The sequence below is a fragment of the Schistocerca serialis genome, chromosome 7 (genome assembly GCF_023864345.2).
Source record: "Schistocerca serialis cubense isolate TAMUIC-IGC-003099 chromosome 7, iqSchSeri2.2, whole genome shotgun sequence".
Taxonomy (NCBI): Eukaryota; Metazoa; Arthropoda; class Insecta; order Orthoptera; family Acrididae; genus Schistocerca; species Schistocerca serialis.
Genome location: NC_064644.1, coordinates 213,117,719 through 213,140,363, shown reverse-complemented (window position 1 = coordinate 213,140,363; position 22,645 = coordinate 213,117,719). Strand labels below are relative to the sequence as shown.

Here is a 22,645-nt window from a genome sequence, read left to right as displayed (position 1 = left end):
TCCAGGAGTGTATTTGAAATTAGAATTCAATATTAATACCTTCAGCTGCTGACGGGCGTTGATATACATCAATGGAGACAGGTGAAAATGTGTGCCCCGACCGGGACTCGAACCCGGGATCTCCTGTTTATTTGGCAGACGCTCTATCCATCTGTGCCACTGAGGGCGCAGAGCATAGTGCGACTGCAGGGACTATCTCGCGCACACCCTCCGCGAGACCCACATTCTTACCTTGTATGTCCACACACTACATTCGTAGTGTCCTACCAATCAGAGCGTCTGCCATGTAAGCAGGAGATCTCCGTTGATATATATCAACGCCCTTCAGCAGCTGAAAGTATTAATATATAAGCTGCAGTTCATCAATGGTGTCTGTCCTTTCGGACATACCCGAAAGAACAGACACCAAATCCATATAAGAAATTAGATTTGGTCCTATGGGACATGGGTTCTGAATCACCCTGTACACTAAGGTTACCAAAGTCATGGGATACCGCCTAAAATTGTGTCGGACCTCATTTTGCCTGGCATACTGCAGCAGCTCGACGTGGCATGAACTCAAAAAGTTGGGAAAGTCTGCAGAAATAATGAGCCATGACGCCTCCGTAGCTGTCCACATTTGTGAAAGTGTTGCCGGTGCAGGATATTGTGCACGAACTGACCTCTCACTTGCCACCATAAATATTCATTGGGATTCATGTTGGGCGAACTGCGTGGTCAAACCATTCTCTCGAATAATCCAGAATGTTCTTCAAACCAATCGCAAACAATTGTGGACCTGTGGCATTACATCGCTGTTTTGAAACATAAAGTCCATGAATGGCTGCAAATGATCTCCAAGTAGCCGAACATAACCATTTACAGTCAAAGATCGGCTCAGTTGGATCAGAGGACCCAGTCCATTCCACGTACATAGCTTGTCCAGCTTGGGTACATGGCTTCGTGGGGTATGCGCCTCGCTCAAATCCTACCGCCATCTCATACCAGCTGAAACCGAGTCTCATCTGACCAGGCCACAGTTTTCCAGTCGTCTAGAGTCCAACTCATATGGTCACGGGTCCAGGAAGGGCACTGCAGGCGTTATCGTGCTGTTAGCAAAGGCACTCTTGTCGGTCGTCTGCAACCATAGCCCACTAGCGTCAAATTTCGCCACACTGTCCATACGGATACGTTCGTCGTACGTCCCACTCTGATTTTTGCGATTATTTCATGCATTATTGCTTGCCTGTTAACACTGACAACTCCACGCAAGCGCCGCTGCTTTCAGTAGTTAAGTGAAGCCCGTCAGCCACTGTGTTGTCCGTGCTGAGAGGTACTTGGCACATGCTTGATACTGGATCTCGGAATATTGAATTCCCCAACGGTTTAGGAAAGTGAATGTTCCATGCGTCTACTCCAACTACCATTTCGCGGTCAAAATCTATTAATTCTCGTCATGCGGCCATTATCACGTCGGAAACCTGTTCAATGAATTACCTGAGTACAAATGACAGATCTGCCTCTGCACTGCCCTTTTACACCTTGTGTACGCGATACTACTGCCAGCCGCACATGTGCATATTGCTGTCCCATGACTTTTGTCACAGTATATATGCATCTGTAGAACTAGAAGTCACATTTTGTCTTACACGTTACATAATGCGCAATGAAACTGTAAGGGATGTCCGGAGGAACAATATCCGAATACATTTTTAATAGGGCATGTGTAGGAGTAACAGATTTTCAGTAACTTCAGTCTGAATTTGGCGGCTGCAGCGGCAACCCTGTAGAAGATACAAATTAGGTTGAACTGCGACTGTAGGTAGTGGCTAAACACCGATTTAGTCTTCCGGACACAGGCAATGTAATTCTTAGCCTTTGTTGCGTACTTGGCGTAACGCACGTTTGCTATAGAGTGGAACACACTCAGCATTAATTTTTGTAGATACGTCTATTCACGCATTTACAGTTCTTCACATATTTATGGACAATTATGCTCTTCTTATAAATAAAAGCGAAAAATTGCGTCGTTGGAGACATCCAGCCTATGTTCTAGTAGTGTTGAAAATAGAAGAATTCACAAACTGTTCTGTAACAGAAATGCTGTCACTCTACTGAAGTGAGAATTCTTGAGAGCATTCGTTATCTCGTTTACCAGCCGCACGCGACGACTAAATAAACAGAGAGCTACGACATCTGCTTTTTTTGCGCAACGACTTTCGTTTCTGGTTCAAATGGCTCTGAGCACTATGGGACTTAACTTCTGAGGTCATCAGTCCCCTCGAACTTAGAACTACTTAAACCTAACTAATCTAAGGACATCACACACATTCATGCCCGAGGCAGGATTCGAACCTGCGACCGTAGCGGTCACGCGGTTCCAGACTGAAGCGCCTAGAACCGCACGGCCACACAGGCCGGCTTTCGTTTCTGTGTACGTTTAGTTGTAAGAGCCATCGATCTGTTTATACCATGCACATTAAATTTTAACAAAAAATGTGCGTCGCAAGATATAGCAATCTGAACCAATTGTCAAAATATGCATTATTGCTCACTAGATAGCACCAGCAATAGTTGGGATGTGGAAACGGCTGAGCATACGATTCATTTGTTTCGAACCTGGATTTGCAAGTGCCATATGGTATTAAGCAACATTCCATCATTGTGCATATAAAATGTGATCCGCACGCTCGCGCTGATATACTAATTTTTAAACAATTTCTTATTATTGCATCAGATGGTGCTGTTAGGTCAACGACGGTCGCATTCGGCATCTGACCTAGGTCAACGAAAGTCGCATTCGGCATCTAATGTCTCTGAAATCTCTTTGGAAATTTGTGGTAAGAACTGTGGGACCAAACTGCTTAGGTCATCGGTCCCTAGGCTTACACACTACATTATCTAACTTAAACTAACTTACGCTAAGGACAGCACTCACACCCATGCCCTAGGGAGGACTCGATCCTCCGCTGGGGGGGGGGAGGGGGGGGGAGGGAGCCGCCAGAACTGTGAAAGTCGCCTGAGACCGGCAGGCTACCCCGCGCGGCTCTGAAATCTGTCATTGAAATTCTGCATCGTGTTCTGATTAGAGCATCACCACGCTAAAACGAATTTTCTCACTACTCCTCTGTGTGAATACCACGTTAGAGGGTACTGTTATGAATCATTTGTTCCAATTCTTTAAAGACATGGCTGAGGAGTGAACTTTTTTTTTCTTTTTTTTTTTCTTTTTGGTGCTTTCGGCGTTTTATTAAAATTGCAACTAGATCTTTGCGCCACATTTTCAATATAGTCAATTGTCCTGCCTGCGGTGGCCCTGTACGCGTAAAACTTTGTTTTCTTACCTGTTGAGAATCCTCTCACAGTTACAACAGTAAGCTGTTTATGTTAAGTTGCCCCAACATACGACGCAAGTCGGCGATCATCACCCCTGCCCTGGCGTACGGGACTACAAGTCCCACCGCCACACCTTCACCTGCCCATGTTAGGCAAAATTCTTCTGCCTGACTCATGTAGTACTATCACCGTCAGAGGGTGGTACGGGACTACAAGTCCCACCGCCACACCTCCAAAGTGAATTGCAGTGACGGAGTCACTACCATATGGAAATTTACTGCCTCACCAACACAGTTAGACCGCAATAGACCGGTGATGCTGTATTGTAACATATCACCCCGGACTACAAGTCCATTAAAAAAAAAAAAAAAAAAAAAAAAAGACGCAAGCAACCGTGGATAGGGCAGCTTCCTTCACTTCCACAATTTATACATACATGTTGAATAATTGTCATAAATATTGGACGAATTAATTTCGAGTAAGGGCATTAGCATAGGAAAACTCAGACAAACTTGTGGTAACACTAAGGAGCGATGAAAATTAATCGCCACCTAATAATACTCAACCTAAAACACAAGAGCAACGAGAATTAATCGGTACCTTATAATATTCGAGCTGAAAAACAATTTTGAACTATAGAAATCAATACTAAGAATTGTGAATGATACAAATTTTGAAAACACTAGAAAAACGATAAAAATAATGAAAAAATGGAATATATCAGAAAGAAAAATACTGAGAATGAAGCTTGGATATGCCTTTGAAGAACAAAATTATTATGGATTTGCAAGAAGAAAAAAGTAACAAGAGAAAGTGCTGTTTTCCTGAGAAACGTTGAACTACTCCCGTTGTTGTTGTACGTGCTGATGTAAGTCCCAGTGGACGCTGGATTACGCTACAGGCCTTGAGACCTGACCGAAAAACTTTATCTGCAACAGGAAATGTTATATTTTAATTTATCGTCAATAATAACGTTATCAGACTACATCGAGGCTGTCAGATGTGGCGGTCAACACAGTAATCCAGCTGGACCATGCTCGTTCCACTATCTCTTCGATAGTCCAAGAAACCATAATATCTGCGTAGTCTCCACGTTCAACCCGACATGTCGTTGATTGAAAATGTATGGAACTTGGTTTCGGTGCGAATTACGAACTCACACTCAAGCGCGGGCTCCTTAATTTTACTATCAAATTATCTTTTATTAAATAATTTCTTTTCTGCTGGGCTCGCAACCTGTATAGATTCTTCGCTGGTCGTCGTGGCTCTGTTCTAAGCGGTACTCATCTCTGAAGACAATTCTACTGGAGTGAATGCGATTCCAGGCCGAAGATGTATCTGGAGACGTCTCGGACAGCGACCGGACACCAACCTACAGTTGCCCACCATAACTCCCGACAACCAGGGGTGACGGACTGGGGTTCCAATTCTTTTTATAGCATGCACAGTGGTACGTCGACAATATTCTACGCCTGGTTTTGTTGCCCTTCATGACAAGCCATCCTGGACTTACATTCCAGCAAGAAAATGCCCGCCTGCACATAGTGGCCAGCAAGATCACAGGGTCTCTGCCAAGATGAGAACAGTGGGCAGGACTCTCCAACCAGTTCGTGATTTTGACAATCTAACGCGTCAGTTGGACAGAACTTGGCACAAAATCCTTTAGGAGGACGTCTAACAACTCTGTCAATCAATGCCAGTCCGAATAACTGCTTGCAGAAGGGCCTGGGCAGACCAAAGCGTTACTGATTTGCTCTATTTGTGAAGCTCTTTCTCTTGAATAAATCTTCTAGTGTTTTTGAAATTGTAATCAGTTGTATGTCTGCACATGTGCTTCATATCCCGTTCGGATAATTTCTTCGTGGTCCGTTGAAGTTTTATCTTATATTGTTACTTACGTCTAGACGGAGTGACGTCCATAAATCATCTTGGAATGTTAAGTTCTTTTATGTACTGCGCACACACGAATAAATATCCGAATGACATCCTAAACGAACAGACGGACCTCAAGCATGGATATTATCTGGGAAACTTTACTGCATAATATAAAAAGGAAATGGATAAATACAACACGATAACCAAAACACAACAGATAACATTAAGATCGCACATCTACATAATGCACAATATCTCCGACAAAAACATCTCTACCTTCGATATAATTTACTTGCAAACATAAAACGGCGTTGGAAAGATCTGTCATTTTGTAACTGTCAACAAATAACACGAAATTTCCCTATTTTTTTGTAGAAAATAAATAGGTGACCTATTTTAAGAACATAGTACCTAAAAGAACTTACCTTCCAAGATGGTTTATGGACGTCACTCCATCTAGGTGTAAGTTTAAGATAAAATATCATAGTACTATTACATAAATGTAGAGTAAAATGATATGTAAAGATGGAATGTCAAGAGCAACAGTGGCAAATATAGCGAAATAAGCTTGTCGTGACCTTGCATAATCAACACAAACTACAAGTTTGCAGCTAATTGTGTCAAAAGTATTCTTTCTTTTGCTACCACCTTTATCCCGCATTGTGCGCAGGGTCGGCAGGGTTAAGTACGGAATTGGCATGGTTAATTTTGAGGGGTGGCCGGATGCCCTTCCTGCCGCTACCCCATACCCCCCAGGACGGAATCAGTGTACCCCAGCTGTCTGCGCCTAGTTGTTGTTGTTGTGATCTTCAGTCCTGAGACTGGTTTGATGCAGCTCTCCATGCTACTCTATCCTGTGCAAGCTTCTTCATCTCCCAGTACCTACTGCAACCTACATCCTTCTGAATCTGCTTAGTGTATTGATCTCTTGGTCTCCCTCTACGATTTTTACCCTCCACGCTGCCCTCCAATGCTAAATTTGTGATCCCTTGATGCCTCAAAACATGTCCTACCAACCGATCCCTTCTTCTAGTCAAGTTGTGCCACAAACTTCTCTTCTCCCCAATCCTATTCAATACCTCCTCATTAGTTACGTGATCTACCCACCTTATCTTCAGCATTCTTCTGTAGCACCACATTTCGAAAGCTTCTATTCTCTTCTTGTCCAAACTGGTTATCGTCCATGTTTCACTTCCATACATGGCTACACTCCATACAAATACTTTCAGAAACGACTTCCTGACACTTAAATCTATATTCGAAGTTAACAAATTTCTCTTCTTCAGAAACGCTTTCCTTGCCATTGCCAGTCTACATTTTATATCCTCTCTACTTCGACCATCATCAGTTATTTTACTCCCTAAATAGCAAAACTCCTTTACTACTTTAAGTGTCTCATTTCCTAATCTAATCCCCTCAGCATCACCCGATTTAATTTGACTATATTGCATTATCCTCGTTTTTCTTTTGTTGATGTTCATCTTATATCCTCCTTTCAAGACACTGTCCATTCCGTTCAACTGCTCTTCCAAGTCCTTTGCTGTCTCTGACAGAATTACAATGTCATCGGCGAACCTCAAAGTTTTTACTTCTTCTCCATGAATTTTAATACCTACCTCGAATTTTTCTTTTGTTTCCTTTACTGCTTGCTCAATATACAGATTGAATAACTTCGGGGAGAGGCTACAACCCTGTCTCACTCCTTTCCCAACCACTGCTTCCCTTTCATGCCCCACGACTCTTATAACTGCCATCTGGTTTCTGTACAAATTGTAAATAGCCTTTCGCTCCCTGTGTTTCACCCCTGCCACCTTCAGAATTTGAAAGAGAGTATTCCAGTTAACGTTTTCAAAAGCTTCCTCTAAGTCTACAAATGCTAGAAACGTAGGTTTGCCTATTCTTAATCTTTCTTCTAAGATAAGTCGTAAGGTTAGTATTGCCTCACGTGTTCCAACATTTCTACAGAATCCAAACTGATCTTCCCCGAGGTCTGCTTCTACCAGTTTTTCCATTCGTCTGTAAAGAATTCGCGTTAGTATTTTACAGCTGTGACTTATTAAACTGATAGTTCGGTAATTTTCACATCTGTCAACACCTGCTTTCTTTGGGATTGGAATTATTATATTCTTCTTGAAGTCTGTGGGTATTTGGCCTGTTGCATACATCTTGCTCACCAGATGGTAGAGTTTTGTCATGACTGGCTCTCCCAAGGCCATCAGTAGTTCTAATGGAATGTTGTCTACTCCCAGGGCCTTGTTTCGACTCTTTTAGTATCTCCAGGATTCTTCCAGGTATACAACCTTCTTTCATGATTCTGCGCGTAGTGTAAATCGTGAAATAGTGTGAATGTGTTACAAATGCCGGCGAGTCGTGTAACTGAGCGGGACGTGGGGACCAGCCCGGTATTCACCTAGTAGGATGTGGAAAACCGCCTGAAAACCACATCCAGGCTGGCTGGCACACCAGCCGTCGTCGTTAATCCGCCGGGCGGATTCGATCCGGGGCCGACATGCCTACCCGAGTTCAGGAAGCAGCGCGTTAGGGCTCTCGGCTGTCCTGGCGGGTCCTAATTTTGTCAAACTATAAAGAAGATATAATCTTTTCTAAACATCTTCGTCGCAGTACTGACAATGTTACGCATCACTGGTCGAAATGTGATTTTTTTTTTTAAGCACAGCATGCTTCGGTACTTCATTATCCCATTATCAAGTTATTTAAGTTACTACGCCGTTCATGGGATAAAGTAATTCCTAAACATGTTGTGGTTAATAAATTATACATTTTCAACAATTCGTGCGTAGCATTTTCAGCACTGATTCATCGTACAGTTCTACGATGACGTCACAATAGACTATCTTTGTCGTGTAAAATACAACCTACAGTGCTTATCGTTAAAACTGCAACACCAATAACAATAGAGGATGATAAAATTTGGTTTATTGTGGCGTTCGCAGCACAGTATAAAGAACACTCGATTAAAAATGCGCAGCGGGAGGGGGTAGGCTATAAAAGGCGCGAGATTTAGTATGTAGTGCAGCCTTCTCTGGCAACAACCATGACTCAAACAGGGTTGGACGGCGAGTCGAACTGAACTTCGATGACAGATTCGCGTACCCGTGCGTAGCTCTATGCTGCGTCAACTCTCTGTCACAATTCGTTAATTGTAGTGGCTTGTGAATGGTGGCGTGCCGATCTCTCAGGAACCAACGACCAGATTATTTCATTGGCTGAAGGATCTGGAGAATGTGGTGACTAGGACAACAGTAGAAAATCGTTTGTGTATAGTTATTTTAGTAGTTCAAGGGCAACATGAGGTCTTGCGTTATCATATTTGAAGATCTCGAAAGACAGGGCACGCCACAGGCTTTAACACGTCCGAAATGATACACCTCCTGACCAAATTACTGGCCTTGCGAACCAGAGATGGTTGTGTTGTGTATTCAATGACTCTCGAGCCAGTTGATGAACTCGTATGGCTATGACTAATAGAAAGTGGCACAGATACGCCTACGGTGATGTTATATTCAAAACCGGAACTAGTTTGAAAAGACGAGGTTGTGTCAATGTACGTGCAGTGTTGCCTCGTCCTGCTGCCACATCAAGGGAAGCTGTTCACAACGGTCCTTGTGCTGACAGTGAGTGGTGCTCCAGCTCTCATGGCATTGTACGTGTGGATACTTCTCTTGTCGAATGAATCCCATCTCATAACCCATGGCGTTTTACGTGACTGTACGACCCTCCACGCCCAAGCAAACAGTATGCTTGTCGTCTTGGGCGCTAGTCAAGTGGGGTCGTTGCGATCGTCACGGCGTTGAATACGACCGTCCTGAACCCACATGTGGCAGATGCCAGTTTCAGAACACAAATATGGAGAAATAACAGAGGTGATGTTCGGAGCATGATCAGAAACTAATACCCTACATGGCTCAAAGGTTCCAAGTACTGACTGAAAGCATGTGGACTTTAAAAGAGCCACTCCAATAAATGGCGCTGTGCTGAAGAGGATGGAAGCAAACAATTTACATCTCAGTTATGATAAAAAAGGAAAGAGTACACTAAAATCTAGACGTCGGGGTATCGAAAACACACGTGACCTCTGCCAGTCAACAGTGGTCACGTCTGGGCGCAACACAGAAGCTATCATCAGAACCGTCCTTCAGGACTTTCCCAGAAGTCAACAACGCCCCATTCTCACCTCGTACGGCCTGTATACTCCTCCAGTGCGATCTGATCCTGTATCCTGTTGGAGAATCAGTTTGGGGTAGATTCTCAAAAGTTCGCAGTAGAAGAGACTTGTGCTTTGCCGAACTCATCCTCAGAGTTTCTGACGATCACGTGAAGAGTGCATTCCTGTGTGGAACCATGAGCTCAACCGGCGGCTATACAATAAATTCAAGGAAAGTAGAGGCCAGGAAACAGTTACAAATTTGATGAATTTCTTGAATGAACGAAGGAGAGGAAAAGAACACAAAGAAATAAGGGAACCTGACTTCACACATTCCAATAGAGAAGCTTGGTCACTGATTTGAAAGCTGGGGGAAGACCCTTCCCACAACACAAAGCAGTCAATCGCCTCCTGCGACACAAACGTTAAGTCACTTAGTGACTATTTCCAAGATTCCAGCAGCTAAAGAAAATGTTCGGCAAGTAAAGAAAGAATTTAGTGAGGTTAAATAATTTCTAGAATCAAACTAAAATTCTCTTCTGCATTAAGATTACTGAACTGGAGGCAGCCTTTAAGCATACGAAATGTAGAAAAGCTGCACCTGCAGATGGGCTCTACTTTGAATTTTTGGTATGCAGTGGTTGAACAACGCGAGTGGGGCTAGTGTGGCTTTTTAACGAAATTCTTCGTGCAGGAACATTACCAGCAAATTTTAAGAGAGCTAAAAACGTTTCTATTAAAAAGCCAGGCGAAGAAGGAACAGCTATAGAAAATTTTCACCCAAAACACCAATTAACTGTGCTTACAAACTCTTGGAAAGAATGATCTTACATCGAATACAAGAACAAATTAATTTTGTGATACCGTCTACACAAGTTGAATTTAGACCTTTTAGAAGCTGCTGTAACCAAGTGCTCTCATTGACTAGTCGCACAACATCTGACTATCAGAACAAAATCAAAACTGAGGTGGTTTTCGTTGACATGTCAGCAGCTAATGAGGTGGTATGATGCAAGGATCTGATATTGAAATTTCTAAAAACGAAACCTTGTAAGAGTCTACGTCATCTTAAGCAACGTATTGAGCACTCAGCAGTTTAAAGTACACCAAGGGTAATAGGTAACCAGATGGCATGTACTCAGTGGTGGCTTGTCTCAAAGCCGAACTTAAGCTGCCTGAAATTCATCTATGCAGATGACCTTGCAATTTCATATCAGAGTGAAGATCTTCCTGAATGTGAAGAACACCTAATAAACAGCCTGATGAACTTTATGAATATTTTAAGACATGACGTCTTAAACCTGATGTTTCTAAAACAGACATATGTCTTTTTCACCTCTCAAATTGTCCAGCATCAGTGAAGTTAAGCCCACGATTTTGCCCTCTTGGTATAGTCGAATACAAAGAGAAGCCAAAATACATTTTCTAACATTAGACAAAATGCTAATATACCATGAACACCTTTCCAACACAGCTAAGAAGGCGCAGACATGAGGGAACCTGGCGAGAAAGCTGGCAGACAGTGCATGGGGGGCAAATACATCAGTTCTCCACAGAGCATCCCCTGCGTTAGTACCTGTATACCCTGCGGCAGAATGTTGTGCACCAGTTTGGCATTCCAGCGCTGTTGTCAAAGAAGTTGAAGTATACTTAAATGCAGCTATGAGAACCATCACTAGCGCTATCGGCTCAACACCTACATGCTGTCTACCAACTTAGGTCGAACTGTCAATTTCACACTTGTCGAATGGTAGCTCTCTGCAACTGATGCCAACAAGTTTCTAAAAGTGAAACAATCCCTCGTCACAAAGATTTAAATGTGGAAAAGCCAGAAGACCAGCACCAAGCGAGGTGGTGCAGTGGTTAAACACTGGACTCACATTTGGGAGGACGACGGTTCAATCCCGCGTCCGGCCATCCTGATTTAGGTTTTCCGTGATTTCCCTAAATCGCTCCAGGAAATGCTGGGATGGTTCCTTTCAAAGGGCACGGCCGAATTCCTTTCCCGTCCTTCCCTAATCCAATGAGACCGATGACCTTGCTGTCTGGTCTCCTTCCCCAAACAAACCAACCAACCAGAAGACCAGCATATTAAGAAGGAGTGCAGAAGATCTTCACAGGGTTCAACTGGGATGGTGAATGGACATGCGAATGGCAAGCCACAAACACCCATAACCATGAACTTACTGATAACCCAGCTGTCAAAGTTTCAGGCATTCATCATTCTAGGGGGGTGTGGGTACGGGATAATAGATTACAGACTGGAAAAAGTGTGTGCAGGTATAACATGTACAATTGAGGCTTTATTGCTGACAGTATGTGAGGCTGTGGTGCGTTTAGACAATGAGCCATATTGTAAATGAGTGTCCTTACAGGCGAACCCCTGGTGGTTTCAACAGTCTGCTTGAAGGATCTGATGAGGTCCTCTACTAGGTAGAGTCATCTGACATCTATGTACAGTCTTGGCCGTTGAATGTTTATACACTCCTGGAAATGGAAAAAAGAACACATTGACACCGGTGTGTCAGACCCACCATACTTGCTCCGGACACTGCGAGAGGGCTGTACAAGCAATGATCACACGCACGGCACAGCGGACACACCAGGAACCGCGGTGTTGGCCGTCGAATGGCGCTAGCTGCGCAGCATTTGTGCACCGCCGCCGTCAGTGTCAGCCAGTTTGCCGTGGCATACGGAGCTCCATCGCAGTCTTTAACACTGGTAGCATGCCGCGACAGCGTGGACGTGAACCGTATGTGCAGTTGACGGACTTTGAGCGAGGGCGTATAGTGGGCATGCGGGAGGCTGGGTGGACGTACCGCCGAATTGCTCAACACGTGGGGCGTGAGGTCTCCACAGTACATCGATGTTGTCGCCAGTGGTCGGCGGAAGGTGCACGTGCCCGTCGACCTGGGACCGGACCGCAGCGACGCACGGATGCACGCCAACACCGTAGGATCCTACGCAGTGCCGTAGGGGACCGCACCGCCACTTCCCAGCAAATTAGGGACACTGTTGCTCCTGGGGTATCGGCGAGGACCATTCGCAACCGTCTCCATGAAGCTGGGCTACGGTCCCGCACACCGTTAGGCCGTCTTCCGCTCACGCCCCAACATCGTGCAGCCCGCCTCCAGTGGTGTCGCGACAGGCGTGAATGGAGGGACGAATGGAGACGTGTCGTCTTCAGCGATGAGAGTCGCTTCTGCCTTGGTGCCGATGATGGTCGTATGCGTGTTTGGCGCCGTGCAGGTGAGCGCCACAATCAGGACTGCATACGACCGAGGCACACAGGGCCAACACCCGGCATAATGGTGTGGGGAGCGATCTCCTACACTGGCCGTACACCACTGGTGATCGTCGAGGGGACACTGAATAGTGCACGGTACATCCAAACCGTCATCGAACCCATCGTTCTACCATTCCTAGACCGGCAAGGGAACTTGCTGTTCCAACAGGACAATGCACGTCCGCATGTATCCCGTGCCACCCAATGTGCTCTAGAAGGTGTAAGTCAACTACCCTGGCCAGCAAGATCTCCGGATCTGTCCCCCATTGAGCATGTTTGGGACTGGATGAAGCGTCGTCTCACGCGGTCTGCACGTCCAGCACGAACGCTGGTCCAACTGAGGCGCCAGGTGGAAATGGCATGGCAAGCCGTTCCACAGGACTACATCCAGCATCTCTACGATCATCTCCATGGGAGAATAGCAGCATGCATTGCTGCGAAAGGTGGATATACACTGTACTAGTGCCGACATTGTGCATGCTCTGTTGCCTGTGTCTATGTGCCTGTGGTTCTGTCAGTGTGATCATGTGATGTATATGACCCCAGGAATGTGTCAATAAAGTTTCCCGTTCCTGGGACAATGAATTCATGGTGTTCTTATTTCAATTTCCAGGAGTGTATTTATTCAAAACGATAGCAGTAATAATAGATGCAATTATACCTTCTGTAAATTCTGCATATATTGACTTCTTGTTTGTAGGAGCAATACTAGCAGTCTTAGGTATAGTACATGTACTCACATTGGCCAGCAAACCCAGCCACTGCCCCCCTCCACACACACCCACCCACACACACACACACACACACACACATACACACACAGACACACACACACACACACACACACACACACACACACAAATATGCAAACACAACATCATAGTTTTGTTCTCGAAATGCATTGCACACTGACGCTGTCAACCACCACTGTTGTAACATGTCATTCTTCTTGTCATCTTCATTTGGAATATATACAATTCTGCAATGCCTGTGTTGTTCAGAAGTAGGATGCAATGTTCCTTTGGACATGCATGCCTGTATGAAGGAACAGACACAGTGACGACTACAGCCATTATGAAATACATCAATTGTATTTACAGTTGTGAATATGGACAACCATCAACTATATAATGGATTGACAACAATGAAAATTTGTGCTGGAATGGCAATCTATGTACACTGTACAGCCAGACCCTAACTTCCATATGATGTCTACCATGTGTCTACAACCATCACTCATACATCCATTGTGTATATCCCAATACAGGGCATACATTTTAATTGAAAATCGCTTGCCCGGTGTCAGCAGATAAATTCAGTATTGTAGTGCCTGTGTTGTTCAGAAATACAATGCAACGTTCCTTCAGACATGCATGCATATCCAAAGGTACATTACATTGTAAATATGATACTGTATTGCCTGCGTTAATCAGAAGTATGATGCAACGTTCCTTCAGACACGTATGCATGTCCTAAGGAACACTGCATCGTACTTCACAGGCACTACAGTATCGTGGCAGACGATATATGGAAGTTCGGGTCTGGCTGTGAAGTGTGCTTGGACAGCCTGATGGTAAGGCGATCACTCACGATAAGTGGGAAATTCAGCAAGCGACTTTCAATTAAAACGTCTCCCCTGTATGGGAATATGCGTAATGGATGTATGAGTTCAAGCTGTAGACACATGTCAGATGACATGGAAGTTTTGGTCTTGCCATGAGGTGTGCTCGGAGAGCCTAATGGTAAGGTGACAACTCGCGATAAGCGGGAAATTCGCTTTCATTGTTGTCATTCCATTATACAGCTGATGGTTGTCCATATTCGCAACTGCGAATACATTTCCTGTATTTATTTGGGATGCTTTTGATGTTCGTTATTCACCTTGTTGCTTCATATCACCATGTGTTGCTCCCAAATGTAGAGGGCACGTTCTGTGTGTATATAACTTTCGTGTGTTTTTGGAATAGTGACTTTCAAATGTAGCTGTAACTGTAGCTGTAGCGGTAATTGTTTAAACACCAACACAGGTAACTGTTTAAATGCCATAATTGTTTCAATAAAAACGACACAGTCTTATAACGTCTAATGATATGCACAAGTGGGCTAGTTTCACACTGATGGTTATGGTTGTGGTGGAGCCTTTGTCTGGTCCAGCTGTTTCTAGGGGAGGGGAATTCTTTGTCTGTGTCACAGTTGGCCATCAACCCATTTGCATATACACAGCACTTCACTACCATGACTTACATCACCCATGATCATCAGTTATCAGCTCTTCATAATATATAGTGCTCCAAAGGCAGCAGTGACCTCTTCTATGGGCATGACTGTTGTTTTATCCTGTGAGCTTATAGCACTTCTGTTACATCCAAAGGTATTCATTTTATGAAAGCTGTCAAATGCAAGATTATTTTCATATGTAAAGAATAGGAGCGGACCTAAAATTTAACCCTGTGGGTAACGCTTCGTGATATCTCCCCAGTCAATAAAGTTTCTCTTCTTACAGCACCGTTATAATTAATTATTGAACACGAATTTTTCAATAAAAACGACACAGTCTTATAACGTCTAATGATATGCACAAGTGGGCTAGTTTCACACTGATGGTTATGGTTGTGGTGGAGCCTTTGTCTGGTCCAGCTGTTTCTAGGGGAGGGGAATTCTTTGTCTGTGTCACAGTTGGCCATCAACCCATTTGCATATACACAGCACTTCACTACCATGACTTACATCACCCATGATCATCAGTTATCAGCTCTTCATAATATATAGTGCTCCAAAGGCAGCAGTGACCTCTTCTATGGGCATGACTGTTGTTTTATCCTGTGAGCTTATAGCACTTCTGTTACATCCAAAGGTATTCATTTTATGAAAGCTGTCAAATGCAAGATTATTTTCATATGTAAAGAATAGGAGCGGACCTAAAATTTAACCCTGTGGGTAACGCTTCGTGATATCTCCCCAGTCAATAAAGTTTCTCTTCTTACAGCACCGTTATAATTAATTATTGAACACGAATTTTCGTGTTCGTTATGGTTAAGAATGATTCAGACCAGTTGTTTGTAAACTAATCACGAATTCCATACAATACAAGCCGTTCTTAGTGGGTATCCACACAATAAAATATCAAATATATAAGACCCCCAGCTGAGCAACCCTGCTGAAGTCCAAACTGTGACATGCTAAGGACGTTGTTTCTATTTCGGTGTTACACATCTCTCGAGTTCAGTTGTCGCTGCAATATTGTGGACAAAGAGGTCAGAAAGGGAATTACACAATAATTATTTAGATTTTTCTGCTCCTTTTCTTATAAAGAGTGACTTTTTCTTTTTTTTCAGACGACGTGTGAATCATGCCTCTAGTTTTGTATCACTGGCTTCCCAGCCCACCATCGAGGGCAGTTTTGACTACTGCTAAGGCCATTGGGGTCTCTGTCACTGTGAAAATCATCGATCTTTTTAAGAAGCAACACTTAACAGACGAGTATCTTAAGGTAAGAAGCAAGTAGTGAATTAAATATTCGTTATAGCCCCCAGGAGCCATAAACACCATATCTGTGTTAAATGGCTCATTGACATTATGGTTGTGTGCAATCCATTTACACAAATGTGTCCTGTATACATTTGTTTACAATTCCAAATTAGTTGTACAGTTTTGAAACACACACACACACACACACACACACACACACACACACACACACACACACACACACACACGTTTACTAATTCGTGTATGAAGAAAGAAGAGCCTTAAAAAAGGAACGACAGTAATTTATTAAAATTTTCTTTGTTCATACATCAAGTTTGATTTTCACAATGGTGGTTGTGCACTATAATTGTGGTATTAGTAAGGTTCTTAAATAGCCGATAGTGAATATATTCCTCGTTATTAATCAGTATAAATGTCATTATTATTATTATTATTATTATTACTATTATTAACATTATTAGACTATGAACACATGACTGTGTTTATTGTCAGCATGAGAGCTTCCTTAAAGAGTTGACTACTTGAGAAGGTAAAAGAACGGACCAATTACAGACCAATATCCGTAACATCGGTTAGCTGCAGAATTCTAGAGTATATTCTGAGTTCGAATATAATAATTTTCCTTGACACCGAAAAGCTCATGTCCACCAATCAGCACAGCTTTACAAAGGATCGCCGTGCGAAACCCAGCTTGATCTTCTCCATCGTAAAATACTGTAAACTATGGATGAAGGGCAACAAGATTTCAGAAGAGCATTCGATACTGTACCCCACTGCAGACTGTTAACGAAGATATGTGCATACGGAATAGGCTCCCAGGTATGTAACTGGCTCGAAGACTTCTTAAGTAACAGAACCCAGCATGTTGTCCTCGACGCGACTATTCATCGGACACAGGGGTAACATCGGCAGTGTCGCAGGGAAGTGTGATAGCAACGTTCCTATTTTCTATATACGTATATGATCTGGCAGTCATGGCGGGCAGTTGTTCGCTGACGATGCCGTAGTGTACAGGAAGGTTGATACAACATGACCTAGACCAAATTTCTAGTTGGTGTTATGAACGGCAGCTGACTCTTAATGTACAAAAATATAAGTTAATGTGGATGAGTAGCAAAAACAAACCTGTAATGTTCGGATACAGCATTAGTAGTGTTCGGCTTGACACAGTCGCGTCGTTCAAATATCTGGGCATAAGGTTGCGAAGCGATATGAAATAGAAAGAGCATGTGAGGATTGTGGTAGAGAAGGCAAATGGTCGACTTCGGTTTATTGGGGGAATTTTAGGAAAGTGTAATTCATCTGTAAGTAGTCGTATGGTATTCTGCCTTACGGTAGGTCTTGTCATGGGTTAAGTCTCTTCCACTTTTGTCTGTCCATAGCCAGTCTTTTCATTTCTGAATATTTATCTCCTTTGATATTGTTCAGCATCTGATATCTTCTTTTTCCTCTTCCCCTTTTTCCCTCCACCATTCCTTCTATTCCTTCCTTAAATAAGCAGCCCCTCCTCAAACAATGTCCAATCCAGTTCCGTTTTCTCTTTCTGATGACTTTCAGCATGTTTCTTCCTTCTCCAACTCTTATTAATACTTCTTCGTTCCTTACATGGTCTTCCCATTTCACTTTTTCCATTCTTCTCCCTATCCACATCTCTAGTGCCTCCAATATTCTTTCATCTTCCTTCCTCAATGTCCAGATCTGCGCACCATATAGTGCACCGCTCCAGATGTAAAGGAGGTCGCATATACGATGATAGTGCGATCTATTCTTGAGTAATGCTCGAGTGTTTGGGATCCGCACCAGGTCGGATTGAAAGAAGACATCAAAGCAATTCAGAAGCAAGCTGCTAGATTTGTTACTGGTAGGTTCTATCAGCATGCAAGTGTTATTGATATGTGTCGGGAGATCAAGTGGGAATCCCTGGAGGGAAGAAGACGCTCATTTCGTAGAAGAGTTCTGAAAAAGTAGTTTGAGGCTCACTCCAGAACGATCCTACTTCTGCAAACATACATTCCGCGTAGGGACCACAAAGATAAGATACGAGAAATTAGGGCTCATACGGAGGCACAGAGACAGTCGTTTTTCCATCGCTCTATTTTCAGGTATAGCAGAAAAGGAAACCACTAGTTGTGGTATGGGGCATCCTCCGCCACGCACTGTACGGTGGCTTATGGAGTATGTGCGTAGATGTAGATATATCCCACATAGGCTTTGTAGTAGCACTTATGACTCTCGGACTATTGCAAAGAAAATCTACCCATAGGCTGATCGAGAAACTGATTTGATTGTTTCTTTTTACAGTAAATTGGGGATTTTCATCAGCTCACGCATTCAGAATATGAATTCTCTTGTGAGATGTGACGCTAGGAGTAGCTTGCCTGTGAGACGAAAGACGGGGACAGTAGTATTTTGACCACATGGCCACCTGAAGTGTCGCTAGTTAGCTAGGTTGGAGAAGCCAGGCACTAGGTGCAGGTGTGCTTGTAAGCTACGACTCACCACAGCTGACGTGGGTGAAATCCCTAGCGTGGGTGTGGGGCTGCTCTGTCGTTAGACAGCAGCAAGATGGAAGTTTCGATAGGGTGGAATAAAGAGATACCTAAAAACATATTTATGAAAAAAAATGTAACATGCCAGCCGGCCGAAGTGGCCGTGCGGTTAAAGGCGCTGCAGTCTGGAACCGCAAGACCGCTACGGTCGCAGGTTCGAATCCTGCCTCGGGCATGGATGTTTGTGATGTCCTTAGGTTAGTTAGGTTTAACTAGTTCTAAGTTCTAGGGGACTAATGACCTCAGCAGTTGAGTCCCATAGTGCTCAGAGCCATTTGAACCATTTTTTTTTGTAACATGCCTTACAGATGTGCTATCAGAAAACCAGACACACAAAAAAATTGTAGTGATCAGATGAGCTGATTGCTACTTTGACCTTGACTCTAAACTATATACTTTAAAACTTACAAATGTTTTAATTATAACAGGTGATAAAAATTAATAATAAATGAACCGATCATGGATGTATGCATTCATGTTATGTCATACGATAGCTAACAATCCCAGTAATAACTACAACACATTACTTTTATTCACATGCATATACAGGGTGTTACAAAAAGGTACGGCCAAACTTTCACGAAACATTCCTCACACACAAATAAAGAAAATATGTTATGTGGACATGTGTCCGGAAACGCTTAATATACATGTTAGAGCTCATTTTAGTTTCGTCAGTAGGCCCAATTGAAGGAAGGTAATGTTAACTTCGGTGCTTTTGTTGACATGCGACTCATTACTCTACAGTACTAGCATCAAGCACATCAGTACGTAGCATCAACTGGTTAGTGTTCATCACGAACGTGGTTTTGCAGTCAGTGCAATGTTTACAAATGCGGAGTTGGCAGGTGCCCATTTGATGTATGGATTAGCACGGGGCAATAGCCGTGGCGCGGTACGTTTGTATTGAGACAGATTTCCAGAACGAAGGTGTCCCGATAGGAAGACGTTCGAAGCAATTGATCGGCGTCTTAGGGAGCACGGAACATTCCAGCCTATGACTCGCGACTGGGGAAGACCTAGAACGACGAGGACACCTGCAATGGACGAGGCAATTCTTCGTGCGGTTGACGATAACCCTAATGTCAGCGTCAGAGAAGTTACTGCTGTACAAGTTAACGTTGACCACGTCACTGTATGGAGAGTGCTACGGGAGAACCAGTTGTTTCCGTACCATGTACAGCGTGTGCAGGCACTATCAGCAGCTGATTGGCCTCCACGGGTACACTTCTGCGAATGGTTCATCCAACAATGTGTCAATCCTCATTTAAGTGCAAATGTTCTCTTTACGGATGAGGCTTCATTCCAACGTGATCAAATTGTAAATTTTCACAATCAACATGTGTGGGCTGATGAGAATCCGCACGCAATTGTGCAATCACGTCATCAACACAGATTTTCTGTGAACGTTTGGGCAGACATTGTTGGTGATGTCTTGATTGGGCCCCATGTTCTTCCACCTACGCTCAATGGAGCACGTTATCATGATTTCATACGGGATACTCTATCTGTGCTGCTAGAACATGTGCCTTTACAAGTAGGCCACAACATGTGGTTCATGCACGATGGAGCTCCTGCACATTTCAGTCGAAGTGTTCGTAAGATTCTCAACAACAGATTCGGTGACCGATAGATTGGTAGAGGCGGACCAATTCCATGGCCTCCACGCTCTCCTGACCTCAACCCTCTTGACTTTCATTTATGGGGGTATTTGAAAGCTCTTGTCTGCGCAACCCCGGTACCAAATGTAGAGACTCTTCGTGCTCGTATTGTGGACGGCTGTGATACAATACGCCATTCTCCAGGGATGCATAAGCGCATCAGGGATTCCATGCGACGGAGGGTGGATGCATGTATCCTAGCTAACGGAGGACATTTTGAACATTTCCCCTAACAAAGTGTTTGAAGTCACGCTGGTACGTTCTGTTGCTGTGTGTTTCCATTCCATGATTAATGTGATTTGAAGAGAAGTAATAAAATGAGCTGTAGCATGGAAAGTAAGCGTTTCCGGACACATGTCCACATAACATATTTTCTTTCTTTGTGTGTGTGGAATGTTTCCCGAGAGTTTGGCCGTAGCTTTTTGTAACTCCCTGTATAGGCATCACAGATACTCATAGGCGCTTGCAGAAAGTCTATGGGGACCTGGCACTGAAAAAAGCATAGTTAGTCGTTGGGTGAGACATCTATCATCATCGCTACAAGGTCGCACAGAACTGTCTGATCGCTCTGATGCAGGATGTGACTCCTGCGGTTGGAACTTGCGGACACTCTCATCCAAGGTGATCGAGGTATCACAATCAAACACCTCACTGCATAGCTATATGTCTCTATTGGCTGGGCTGACACACTCTTACACCAGTTGAGGTACTCGAAGGTGTGTGCCTCCTGGGTTCCTCGCCACGAAAAAGAAGACCATAAGGGCAACAGAGGACCTTCTGTGGGAATTTCTTCTTCTCCATGAGACCAGAATGTACAAGTCTGCACACCTGAGAGGAACTCTCAAAACCTCATTGGACTATTCTTCCTCATCCACCTTACAACCCAGATATCACACCCTCTGACTTCACCCAATGAAGGATGCACCCTGCAGGAAGCAGTAGGTGGGCAGTGGGGAGCTTACTGATGCAGCAAGACGTTGGCTCCAACGTCGACCAGCAGAGTGGTACTATGCGAGCATACAGGGCCTTCCACTAAGGTGGTGTGAGGCCTTCGCATTGAACGAAGATAATGTTGAGAAATAGAGTTTTGTAGCCAAAAGTGTGGGGAATAATCTAATGTATTGGAATCCTGAGTAAAACCAACATGCTTTCAGAAAAAAATGTGTTGGATTACTAACTGAAAGCCCCTAGTATAAGAAACCATAGTTTGATGACTGAAGTTGTATTTGCAATTTTAGTCACATATGAACATGCAGAACACGTCACAGACCAATCTATCAAGTTGCTTCATAACTGATTTTGTTCATACTACATAGGTGGTAGTGTTAGTTGTATTGACTCCCCGGGATAGGACTACTTTTGCCGTTTCGGGATACGACTGCTTTTCCCACTTCACTTAGATTTTATTTCGGGGTTGGTTGCCCCAGTACAATTTCAGACTCAGAGCGTTTGGGCACAAGAGCTCTTTGCAATGTAGCAGCAGCGGCAACAACAGTGGTGTGTACAGTAGAGTGGAGTAGTAAGGCACGGAAGCACATGTAAGTAGCTTTGTCAGTTGACGGTATCACATTGTGGTACAGAAGCAGTCCGCTTCCATTTGTTGCGTTAGCAGCGCAGCAGGGAGCAGCGGCAGGCAGGAGTGTGCACTTGCCCATTCACGTGAAACTGGTTGCAAACACCACCTCATTTCTTGTCGAGTGGAGCGGTTCGCAAGGTGTGGGATCACATCTCAGAGCGGCAGCTGATGGCAGTTACCCATCACCTTTGCAGTGCAGCAGTAGTGGACATGGGCATCACATCGTAGCCTGGCTTTGGGCCGTGTCCCTAGTAGAGTTGTAAAACTACCGTAGGCTATCATAAGTAAGCGTAGACTACGGTAGTTTTCCTAGTAGCTTTGGTAAGTTAAGAGCGTAACCTCGTTACTTGTATATTAGGTGTCCTGCATACCTATCAGGCATTACTTCCTTTCGAGCACTTTGTCTGCAAATTCGAGCAGTGTCTTACTAGTTTCCCCTAAGAACTAAAAGCGGTCGACCGTCTATTAACTTAGTGAGAATATATAAACTGACACATAACTTATGGAACATTTTTGTTTTACGTAGTTCTCCTCTGGTCTGTTACTTAAAAATAAACAGTATTTATAGCGAAACTGAAGTTGTCAATGTTTAATTCAGGTTTTATTCGAAAACTGATGGTTTGTGAGATGAAACAGAGGGACACTGTAGAAAAATTTTTAAAATTCGGATTTATTATATAGCGTTAGAAAACGCAATTTCCTCAAGAAAGATAAAATCAAACAAAATGG

General features: G+C 43.7%; 1 protein-coding gene across 1 annotated transcript in view; it reads left to right on the top strand.

Moving 5' to 3' along the window:
* LOC126412366 (glutathione S-transferase 1-like) overlaps positions 1 to 22,645 on the top strand; it is a 107,828-nt gene that overhangs the window by 14,457 nt on the left and 70,726 nt on the right. Inside the window, exon 2 of the mRNA XM_050081933.1 lies at positions 15,977 to 16,131. Coding sequence (XP_049937890.1) covers positions 15,991 to 16,131 — 141 coding nt within the window. The 5' untranslated portion in view covers positions 15,977 to 15,990. The remainder of the gene's footprint in view (positions 1 to 15,976; positions 16,132 to 22,645) is intronic.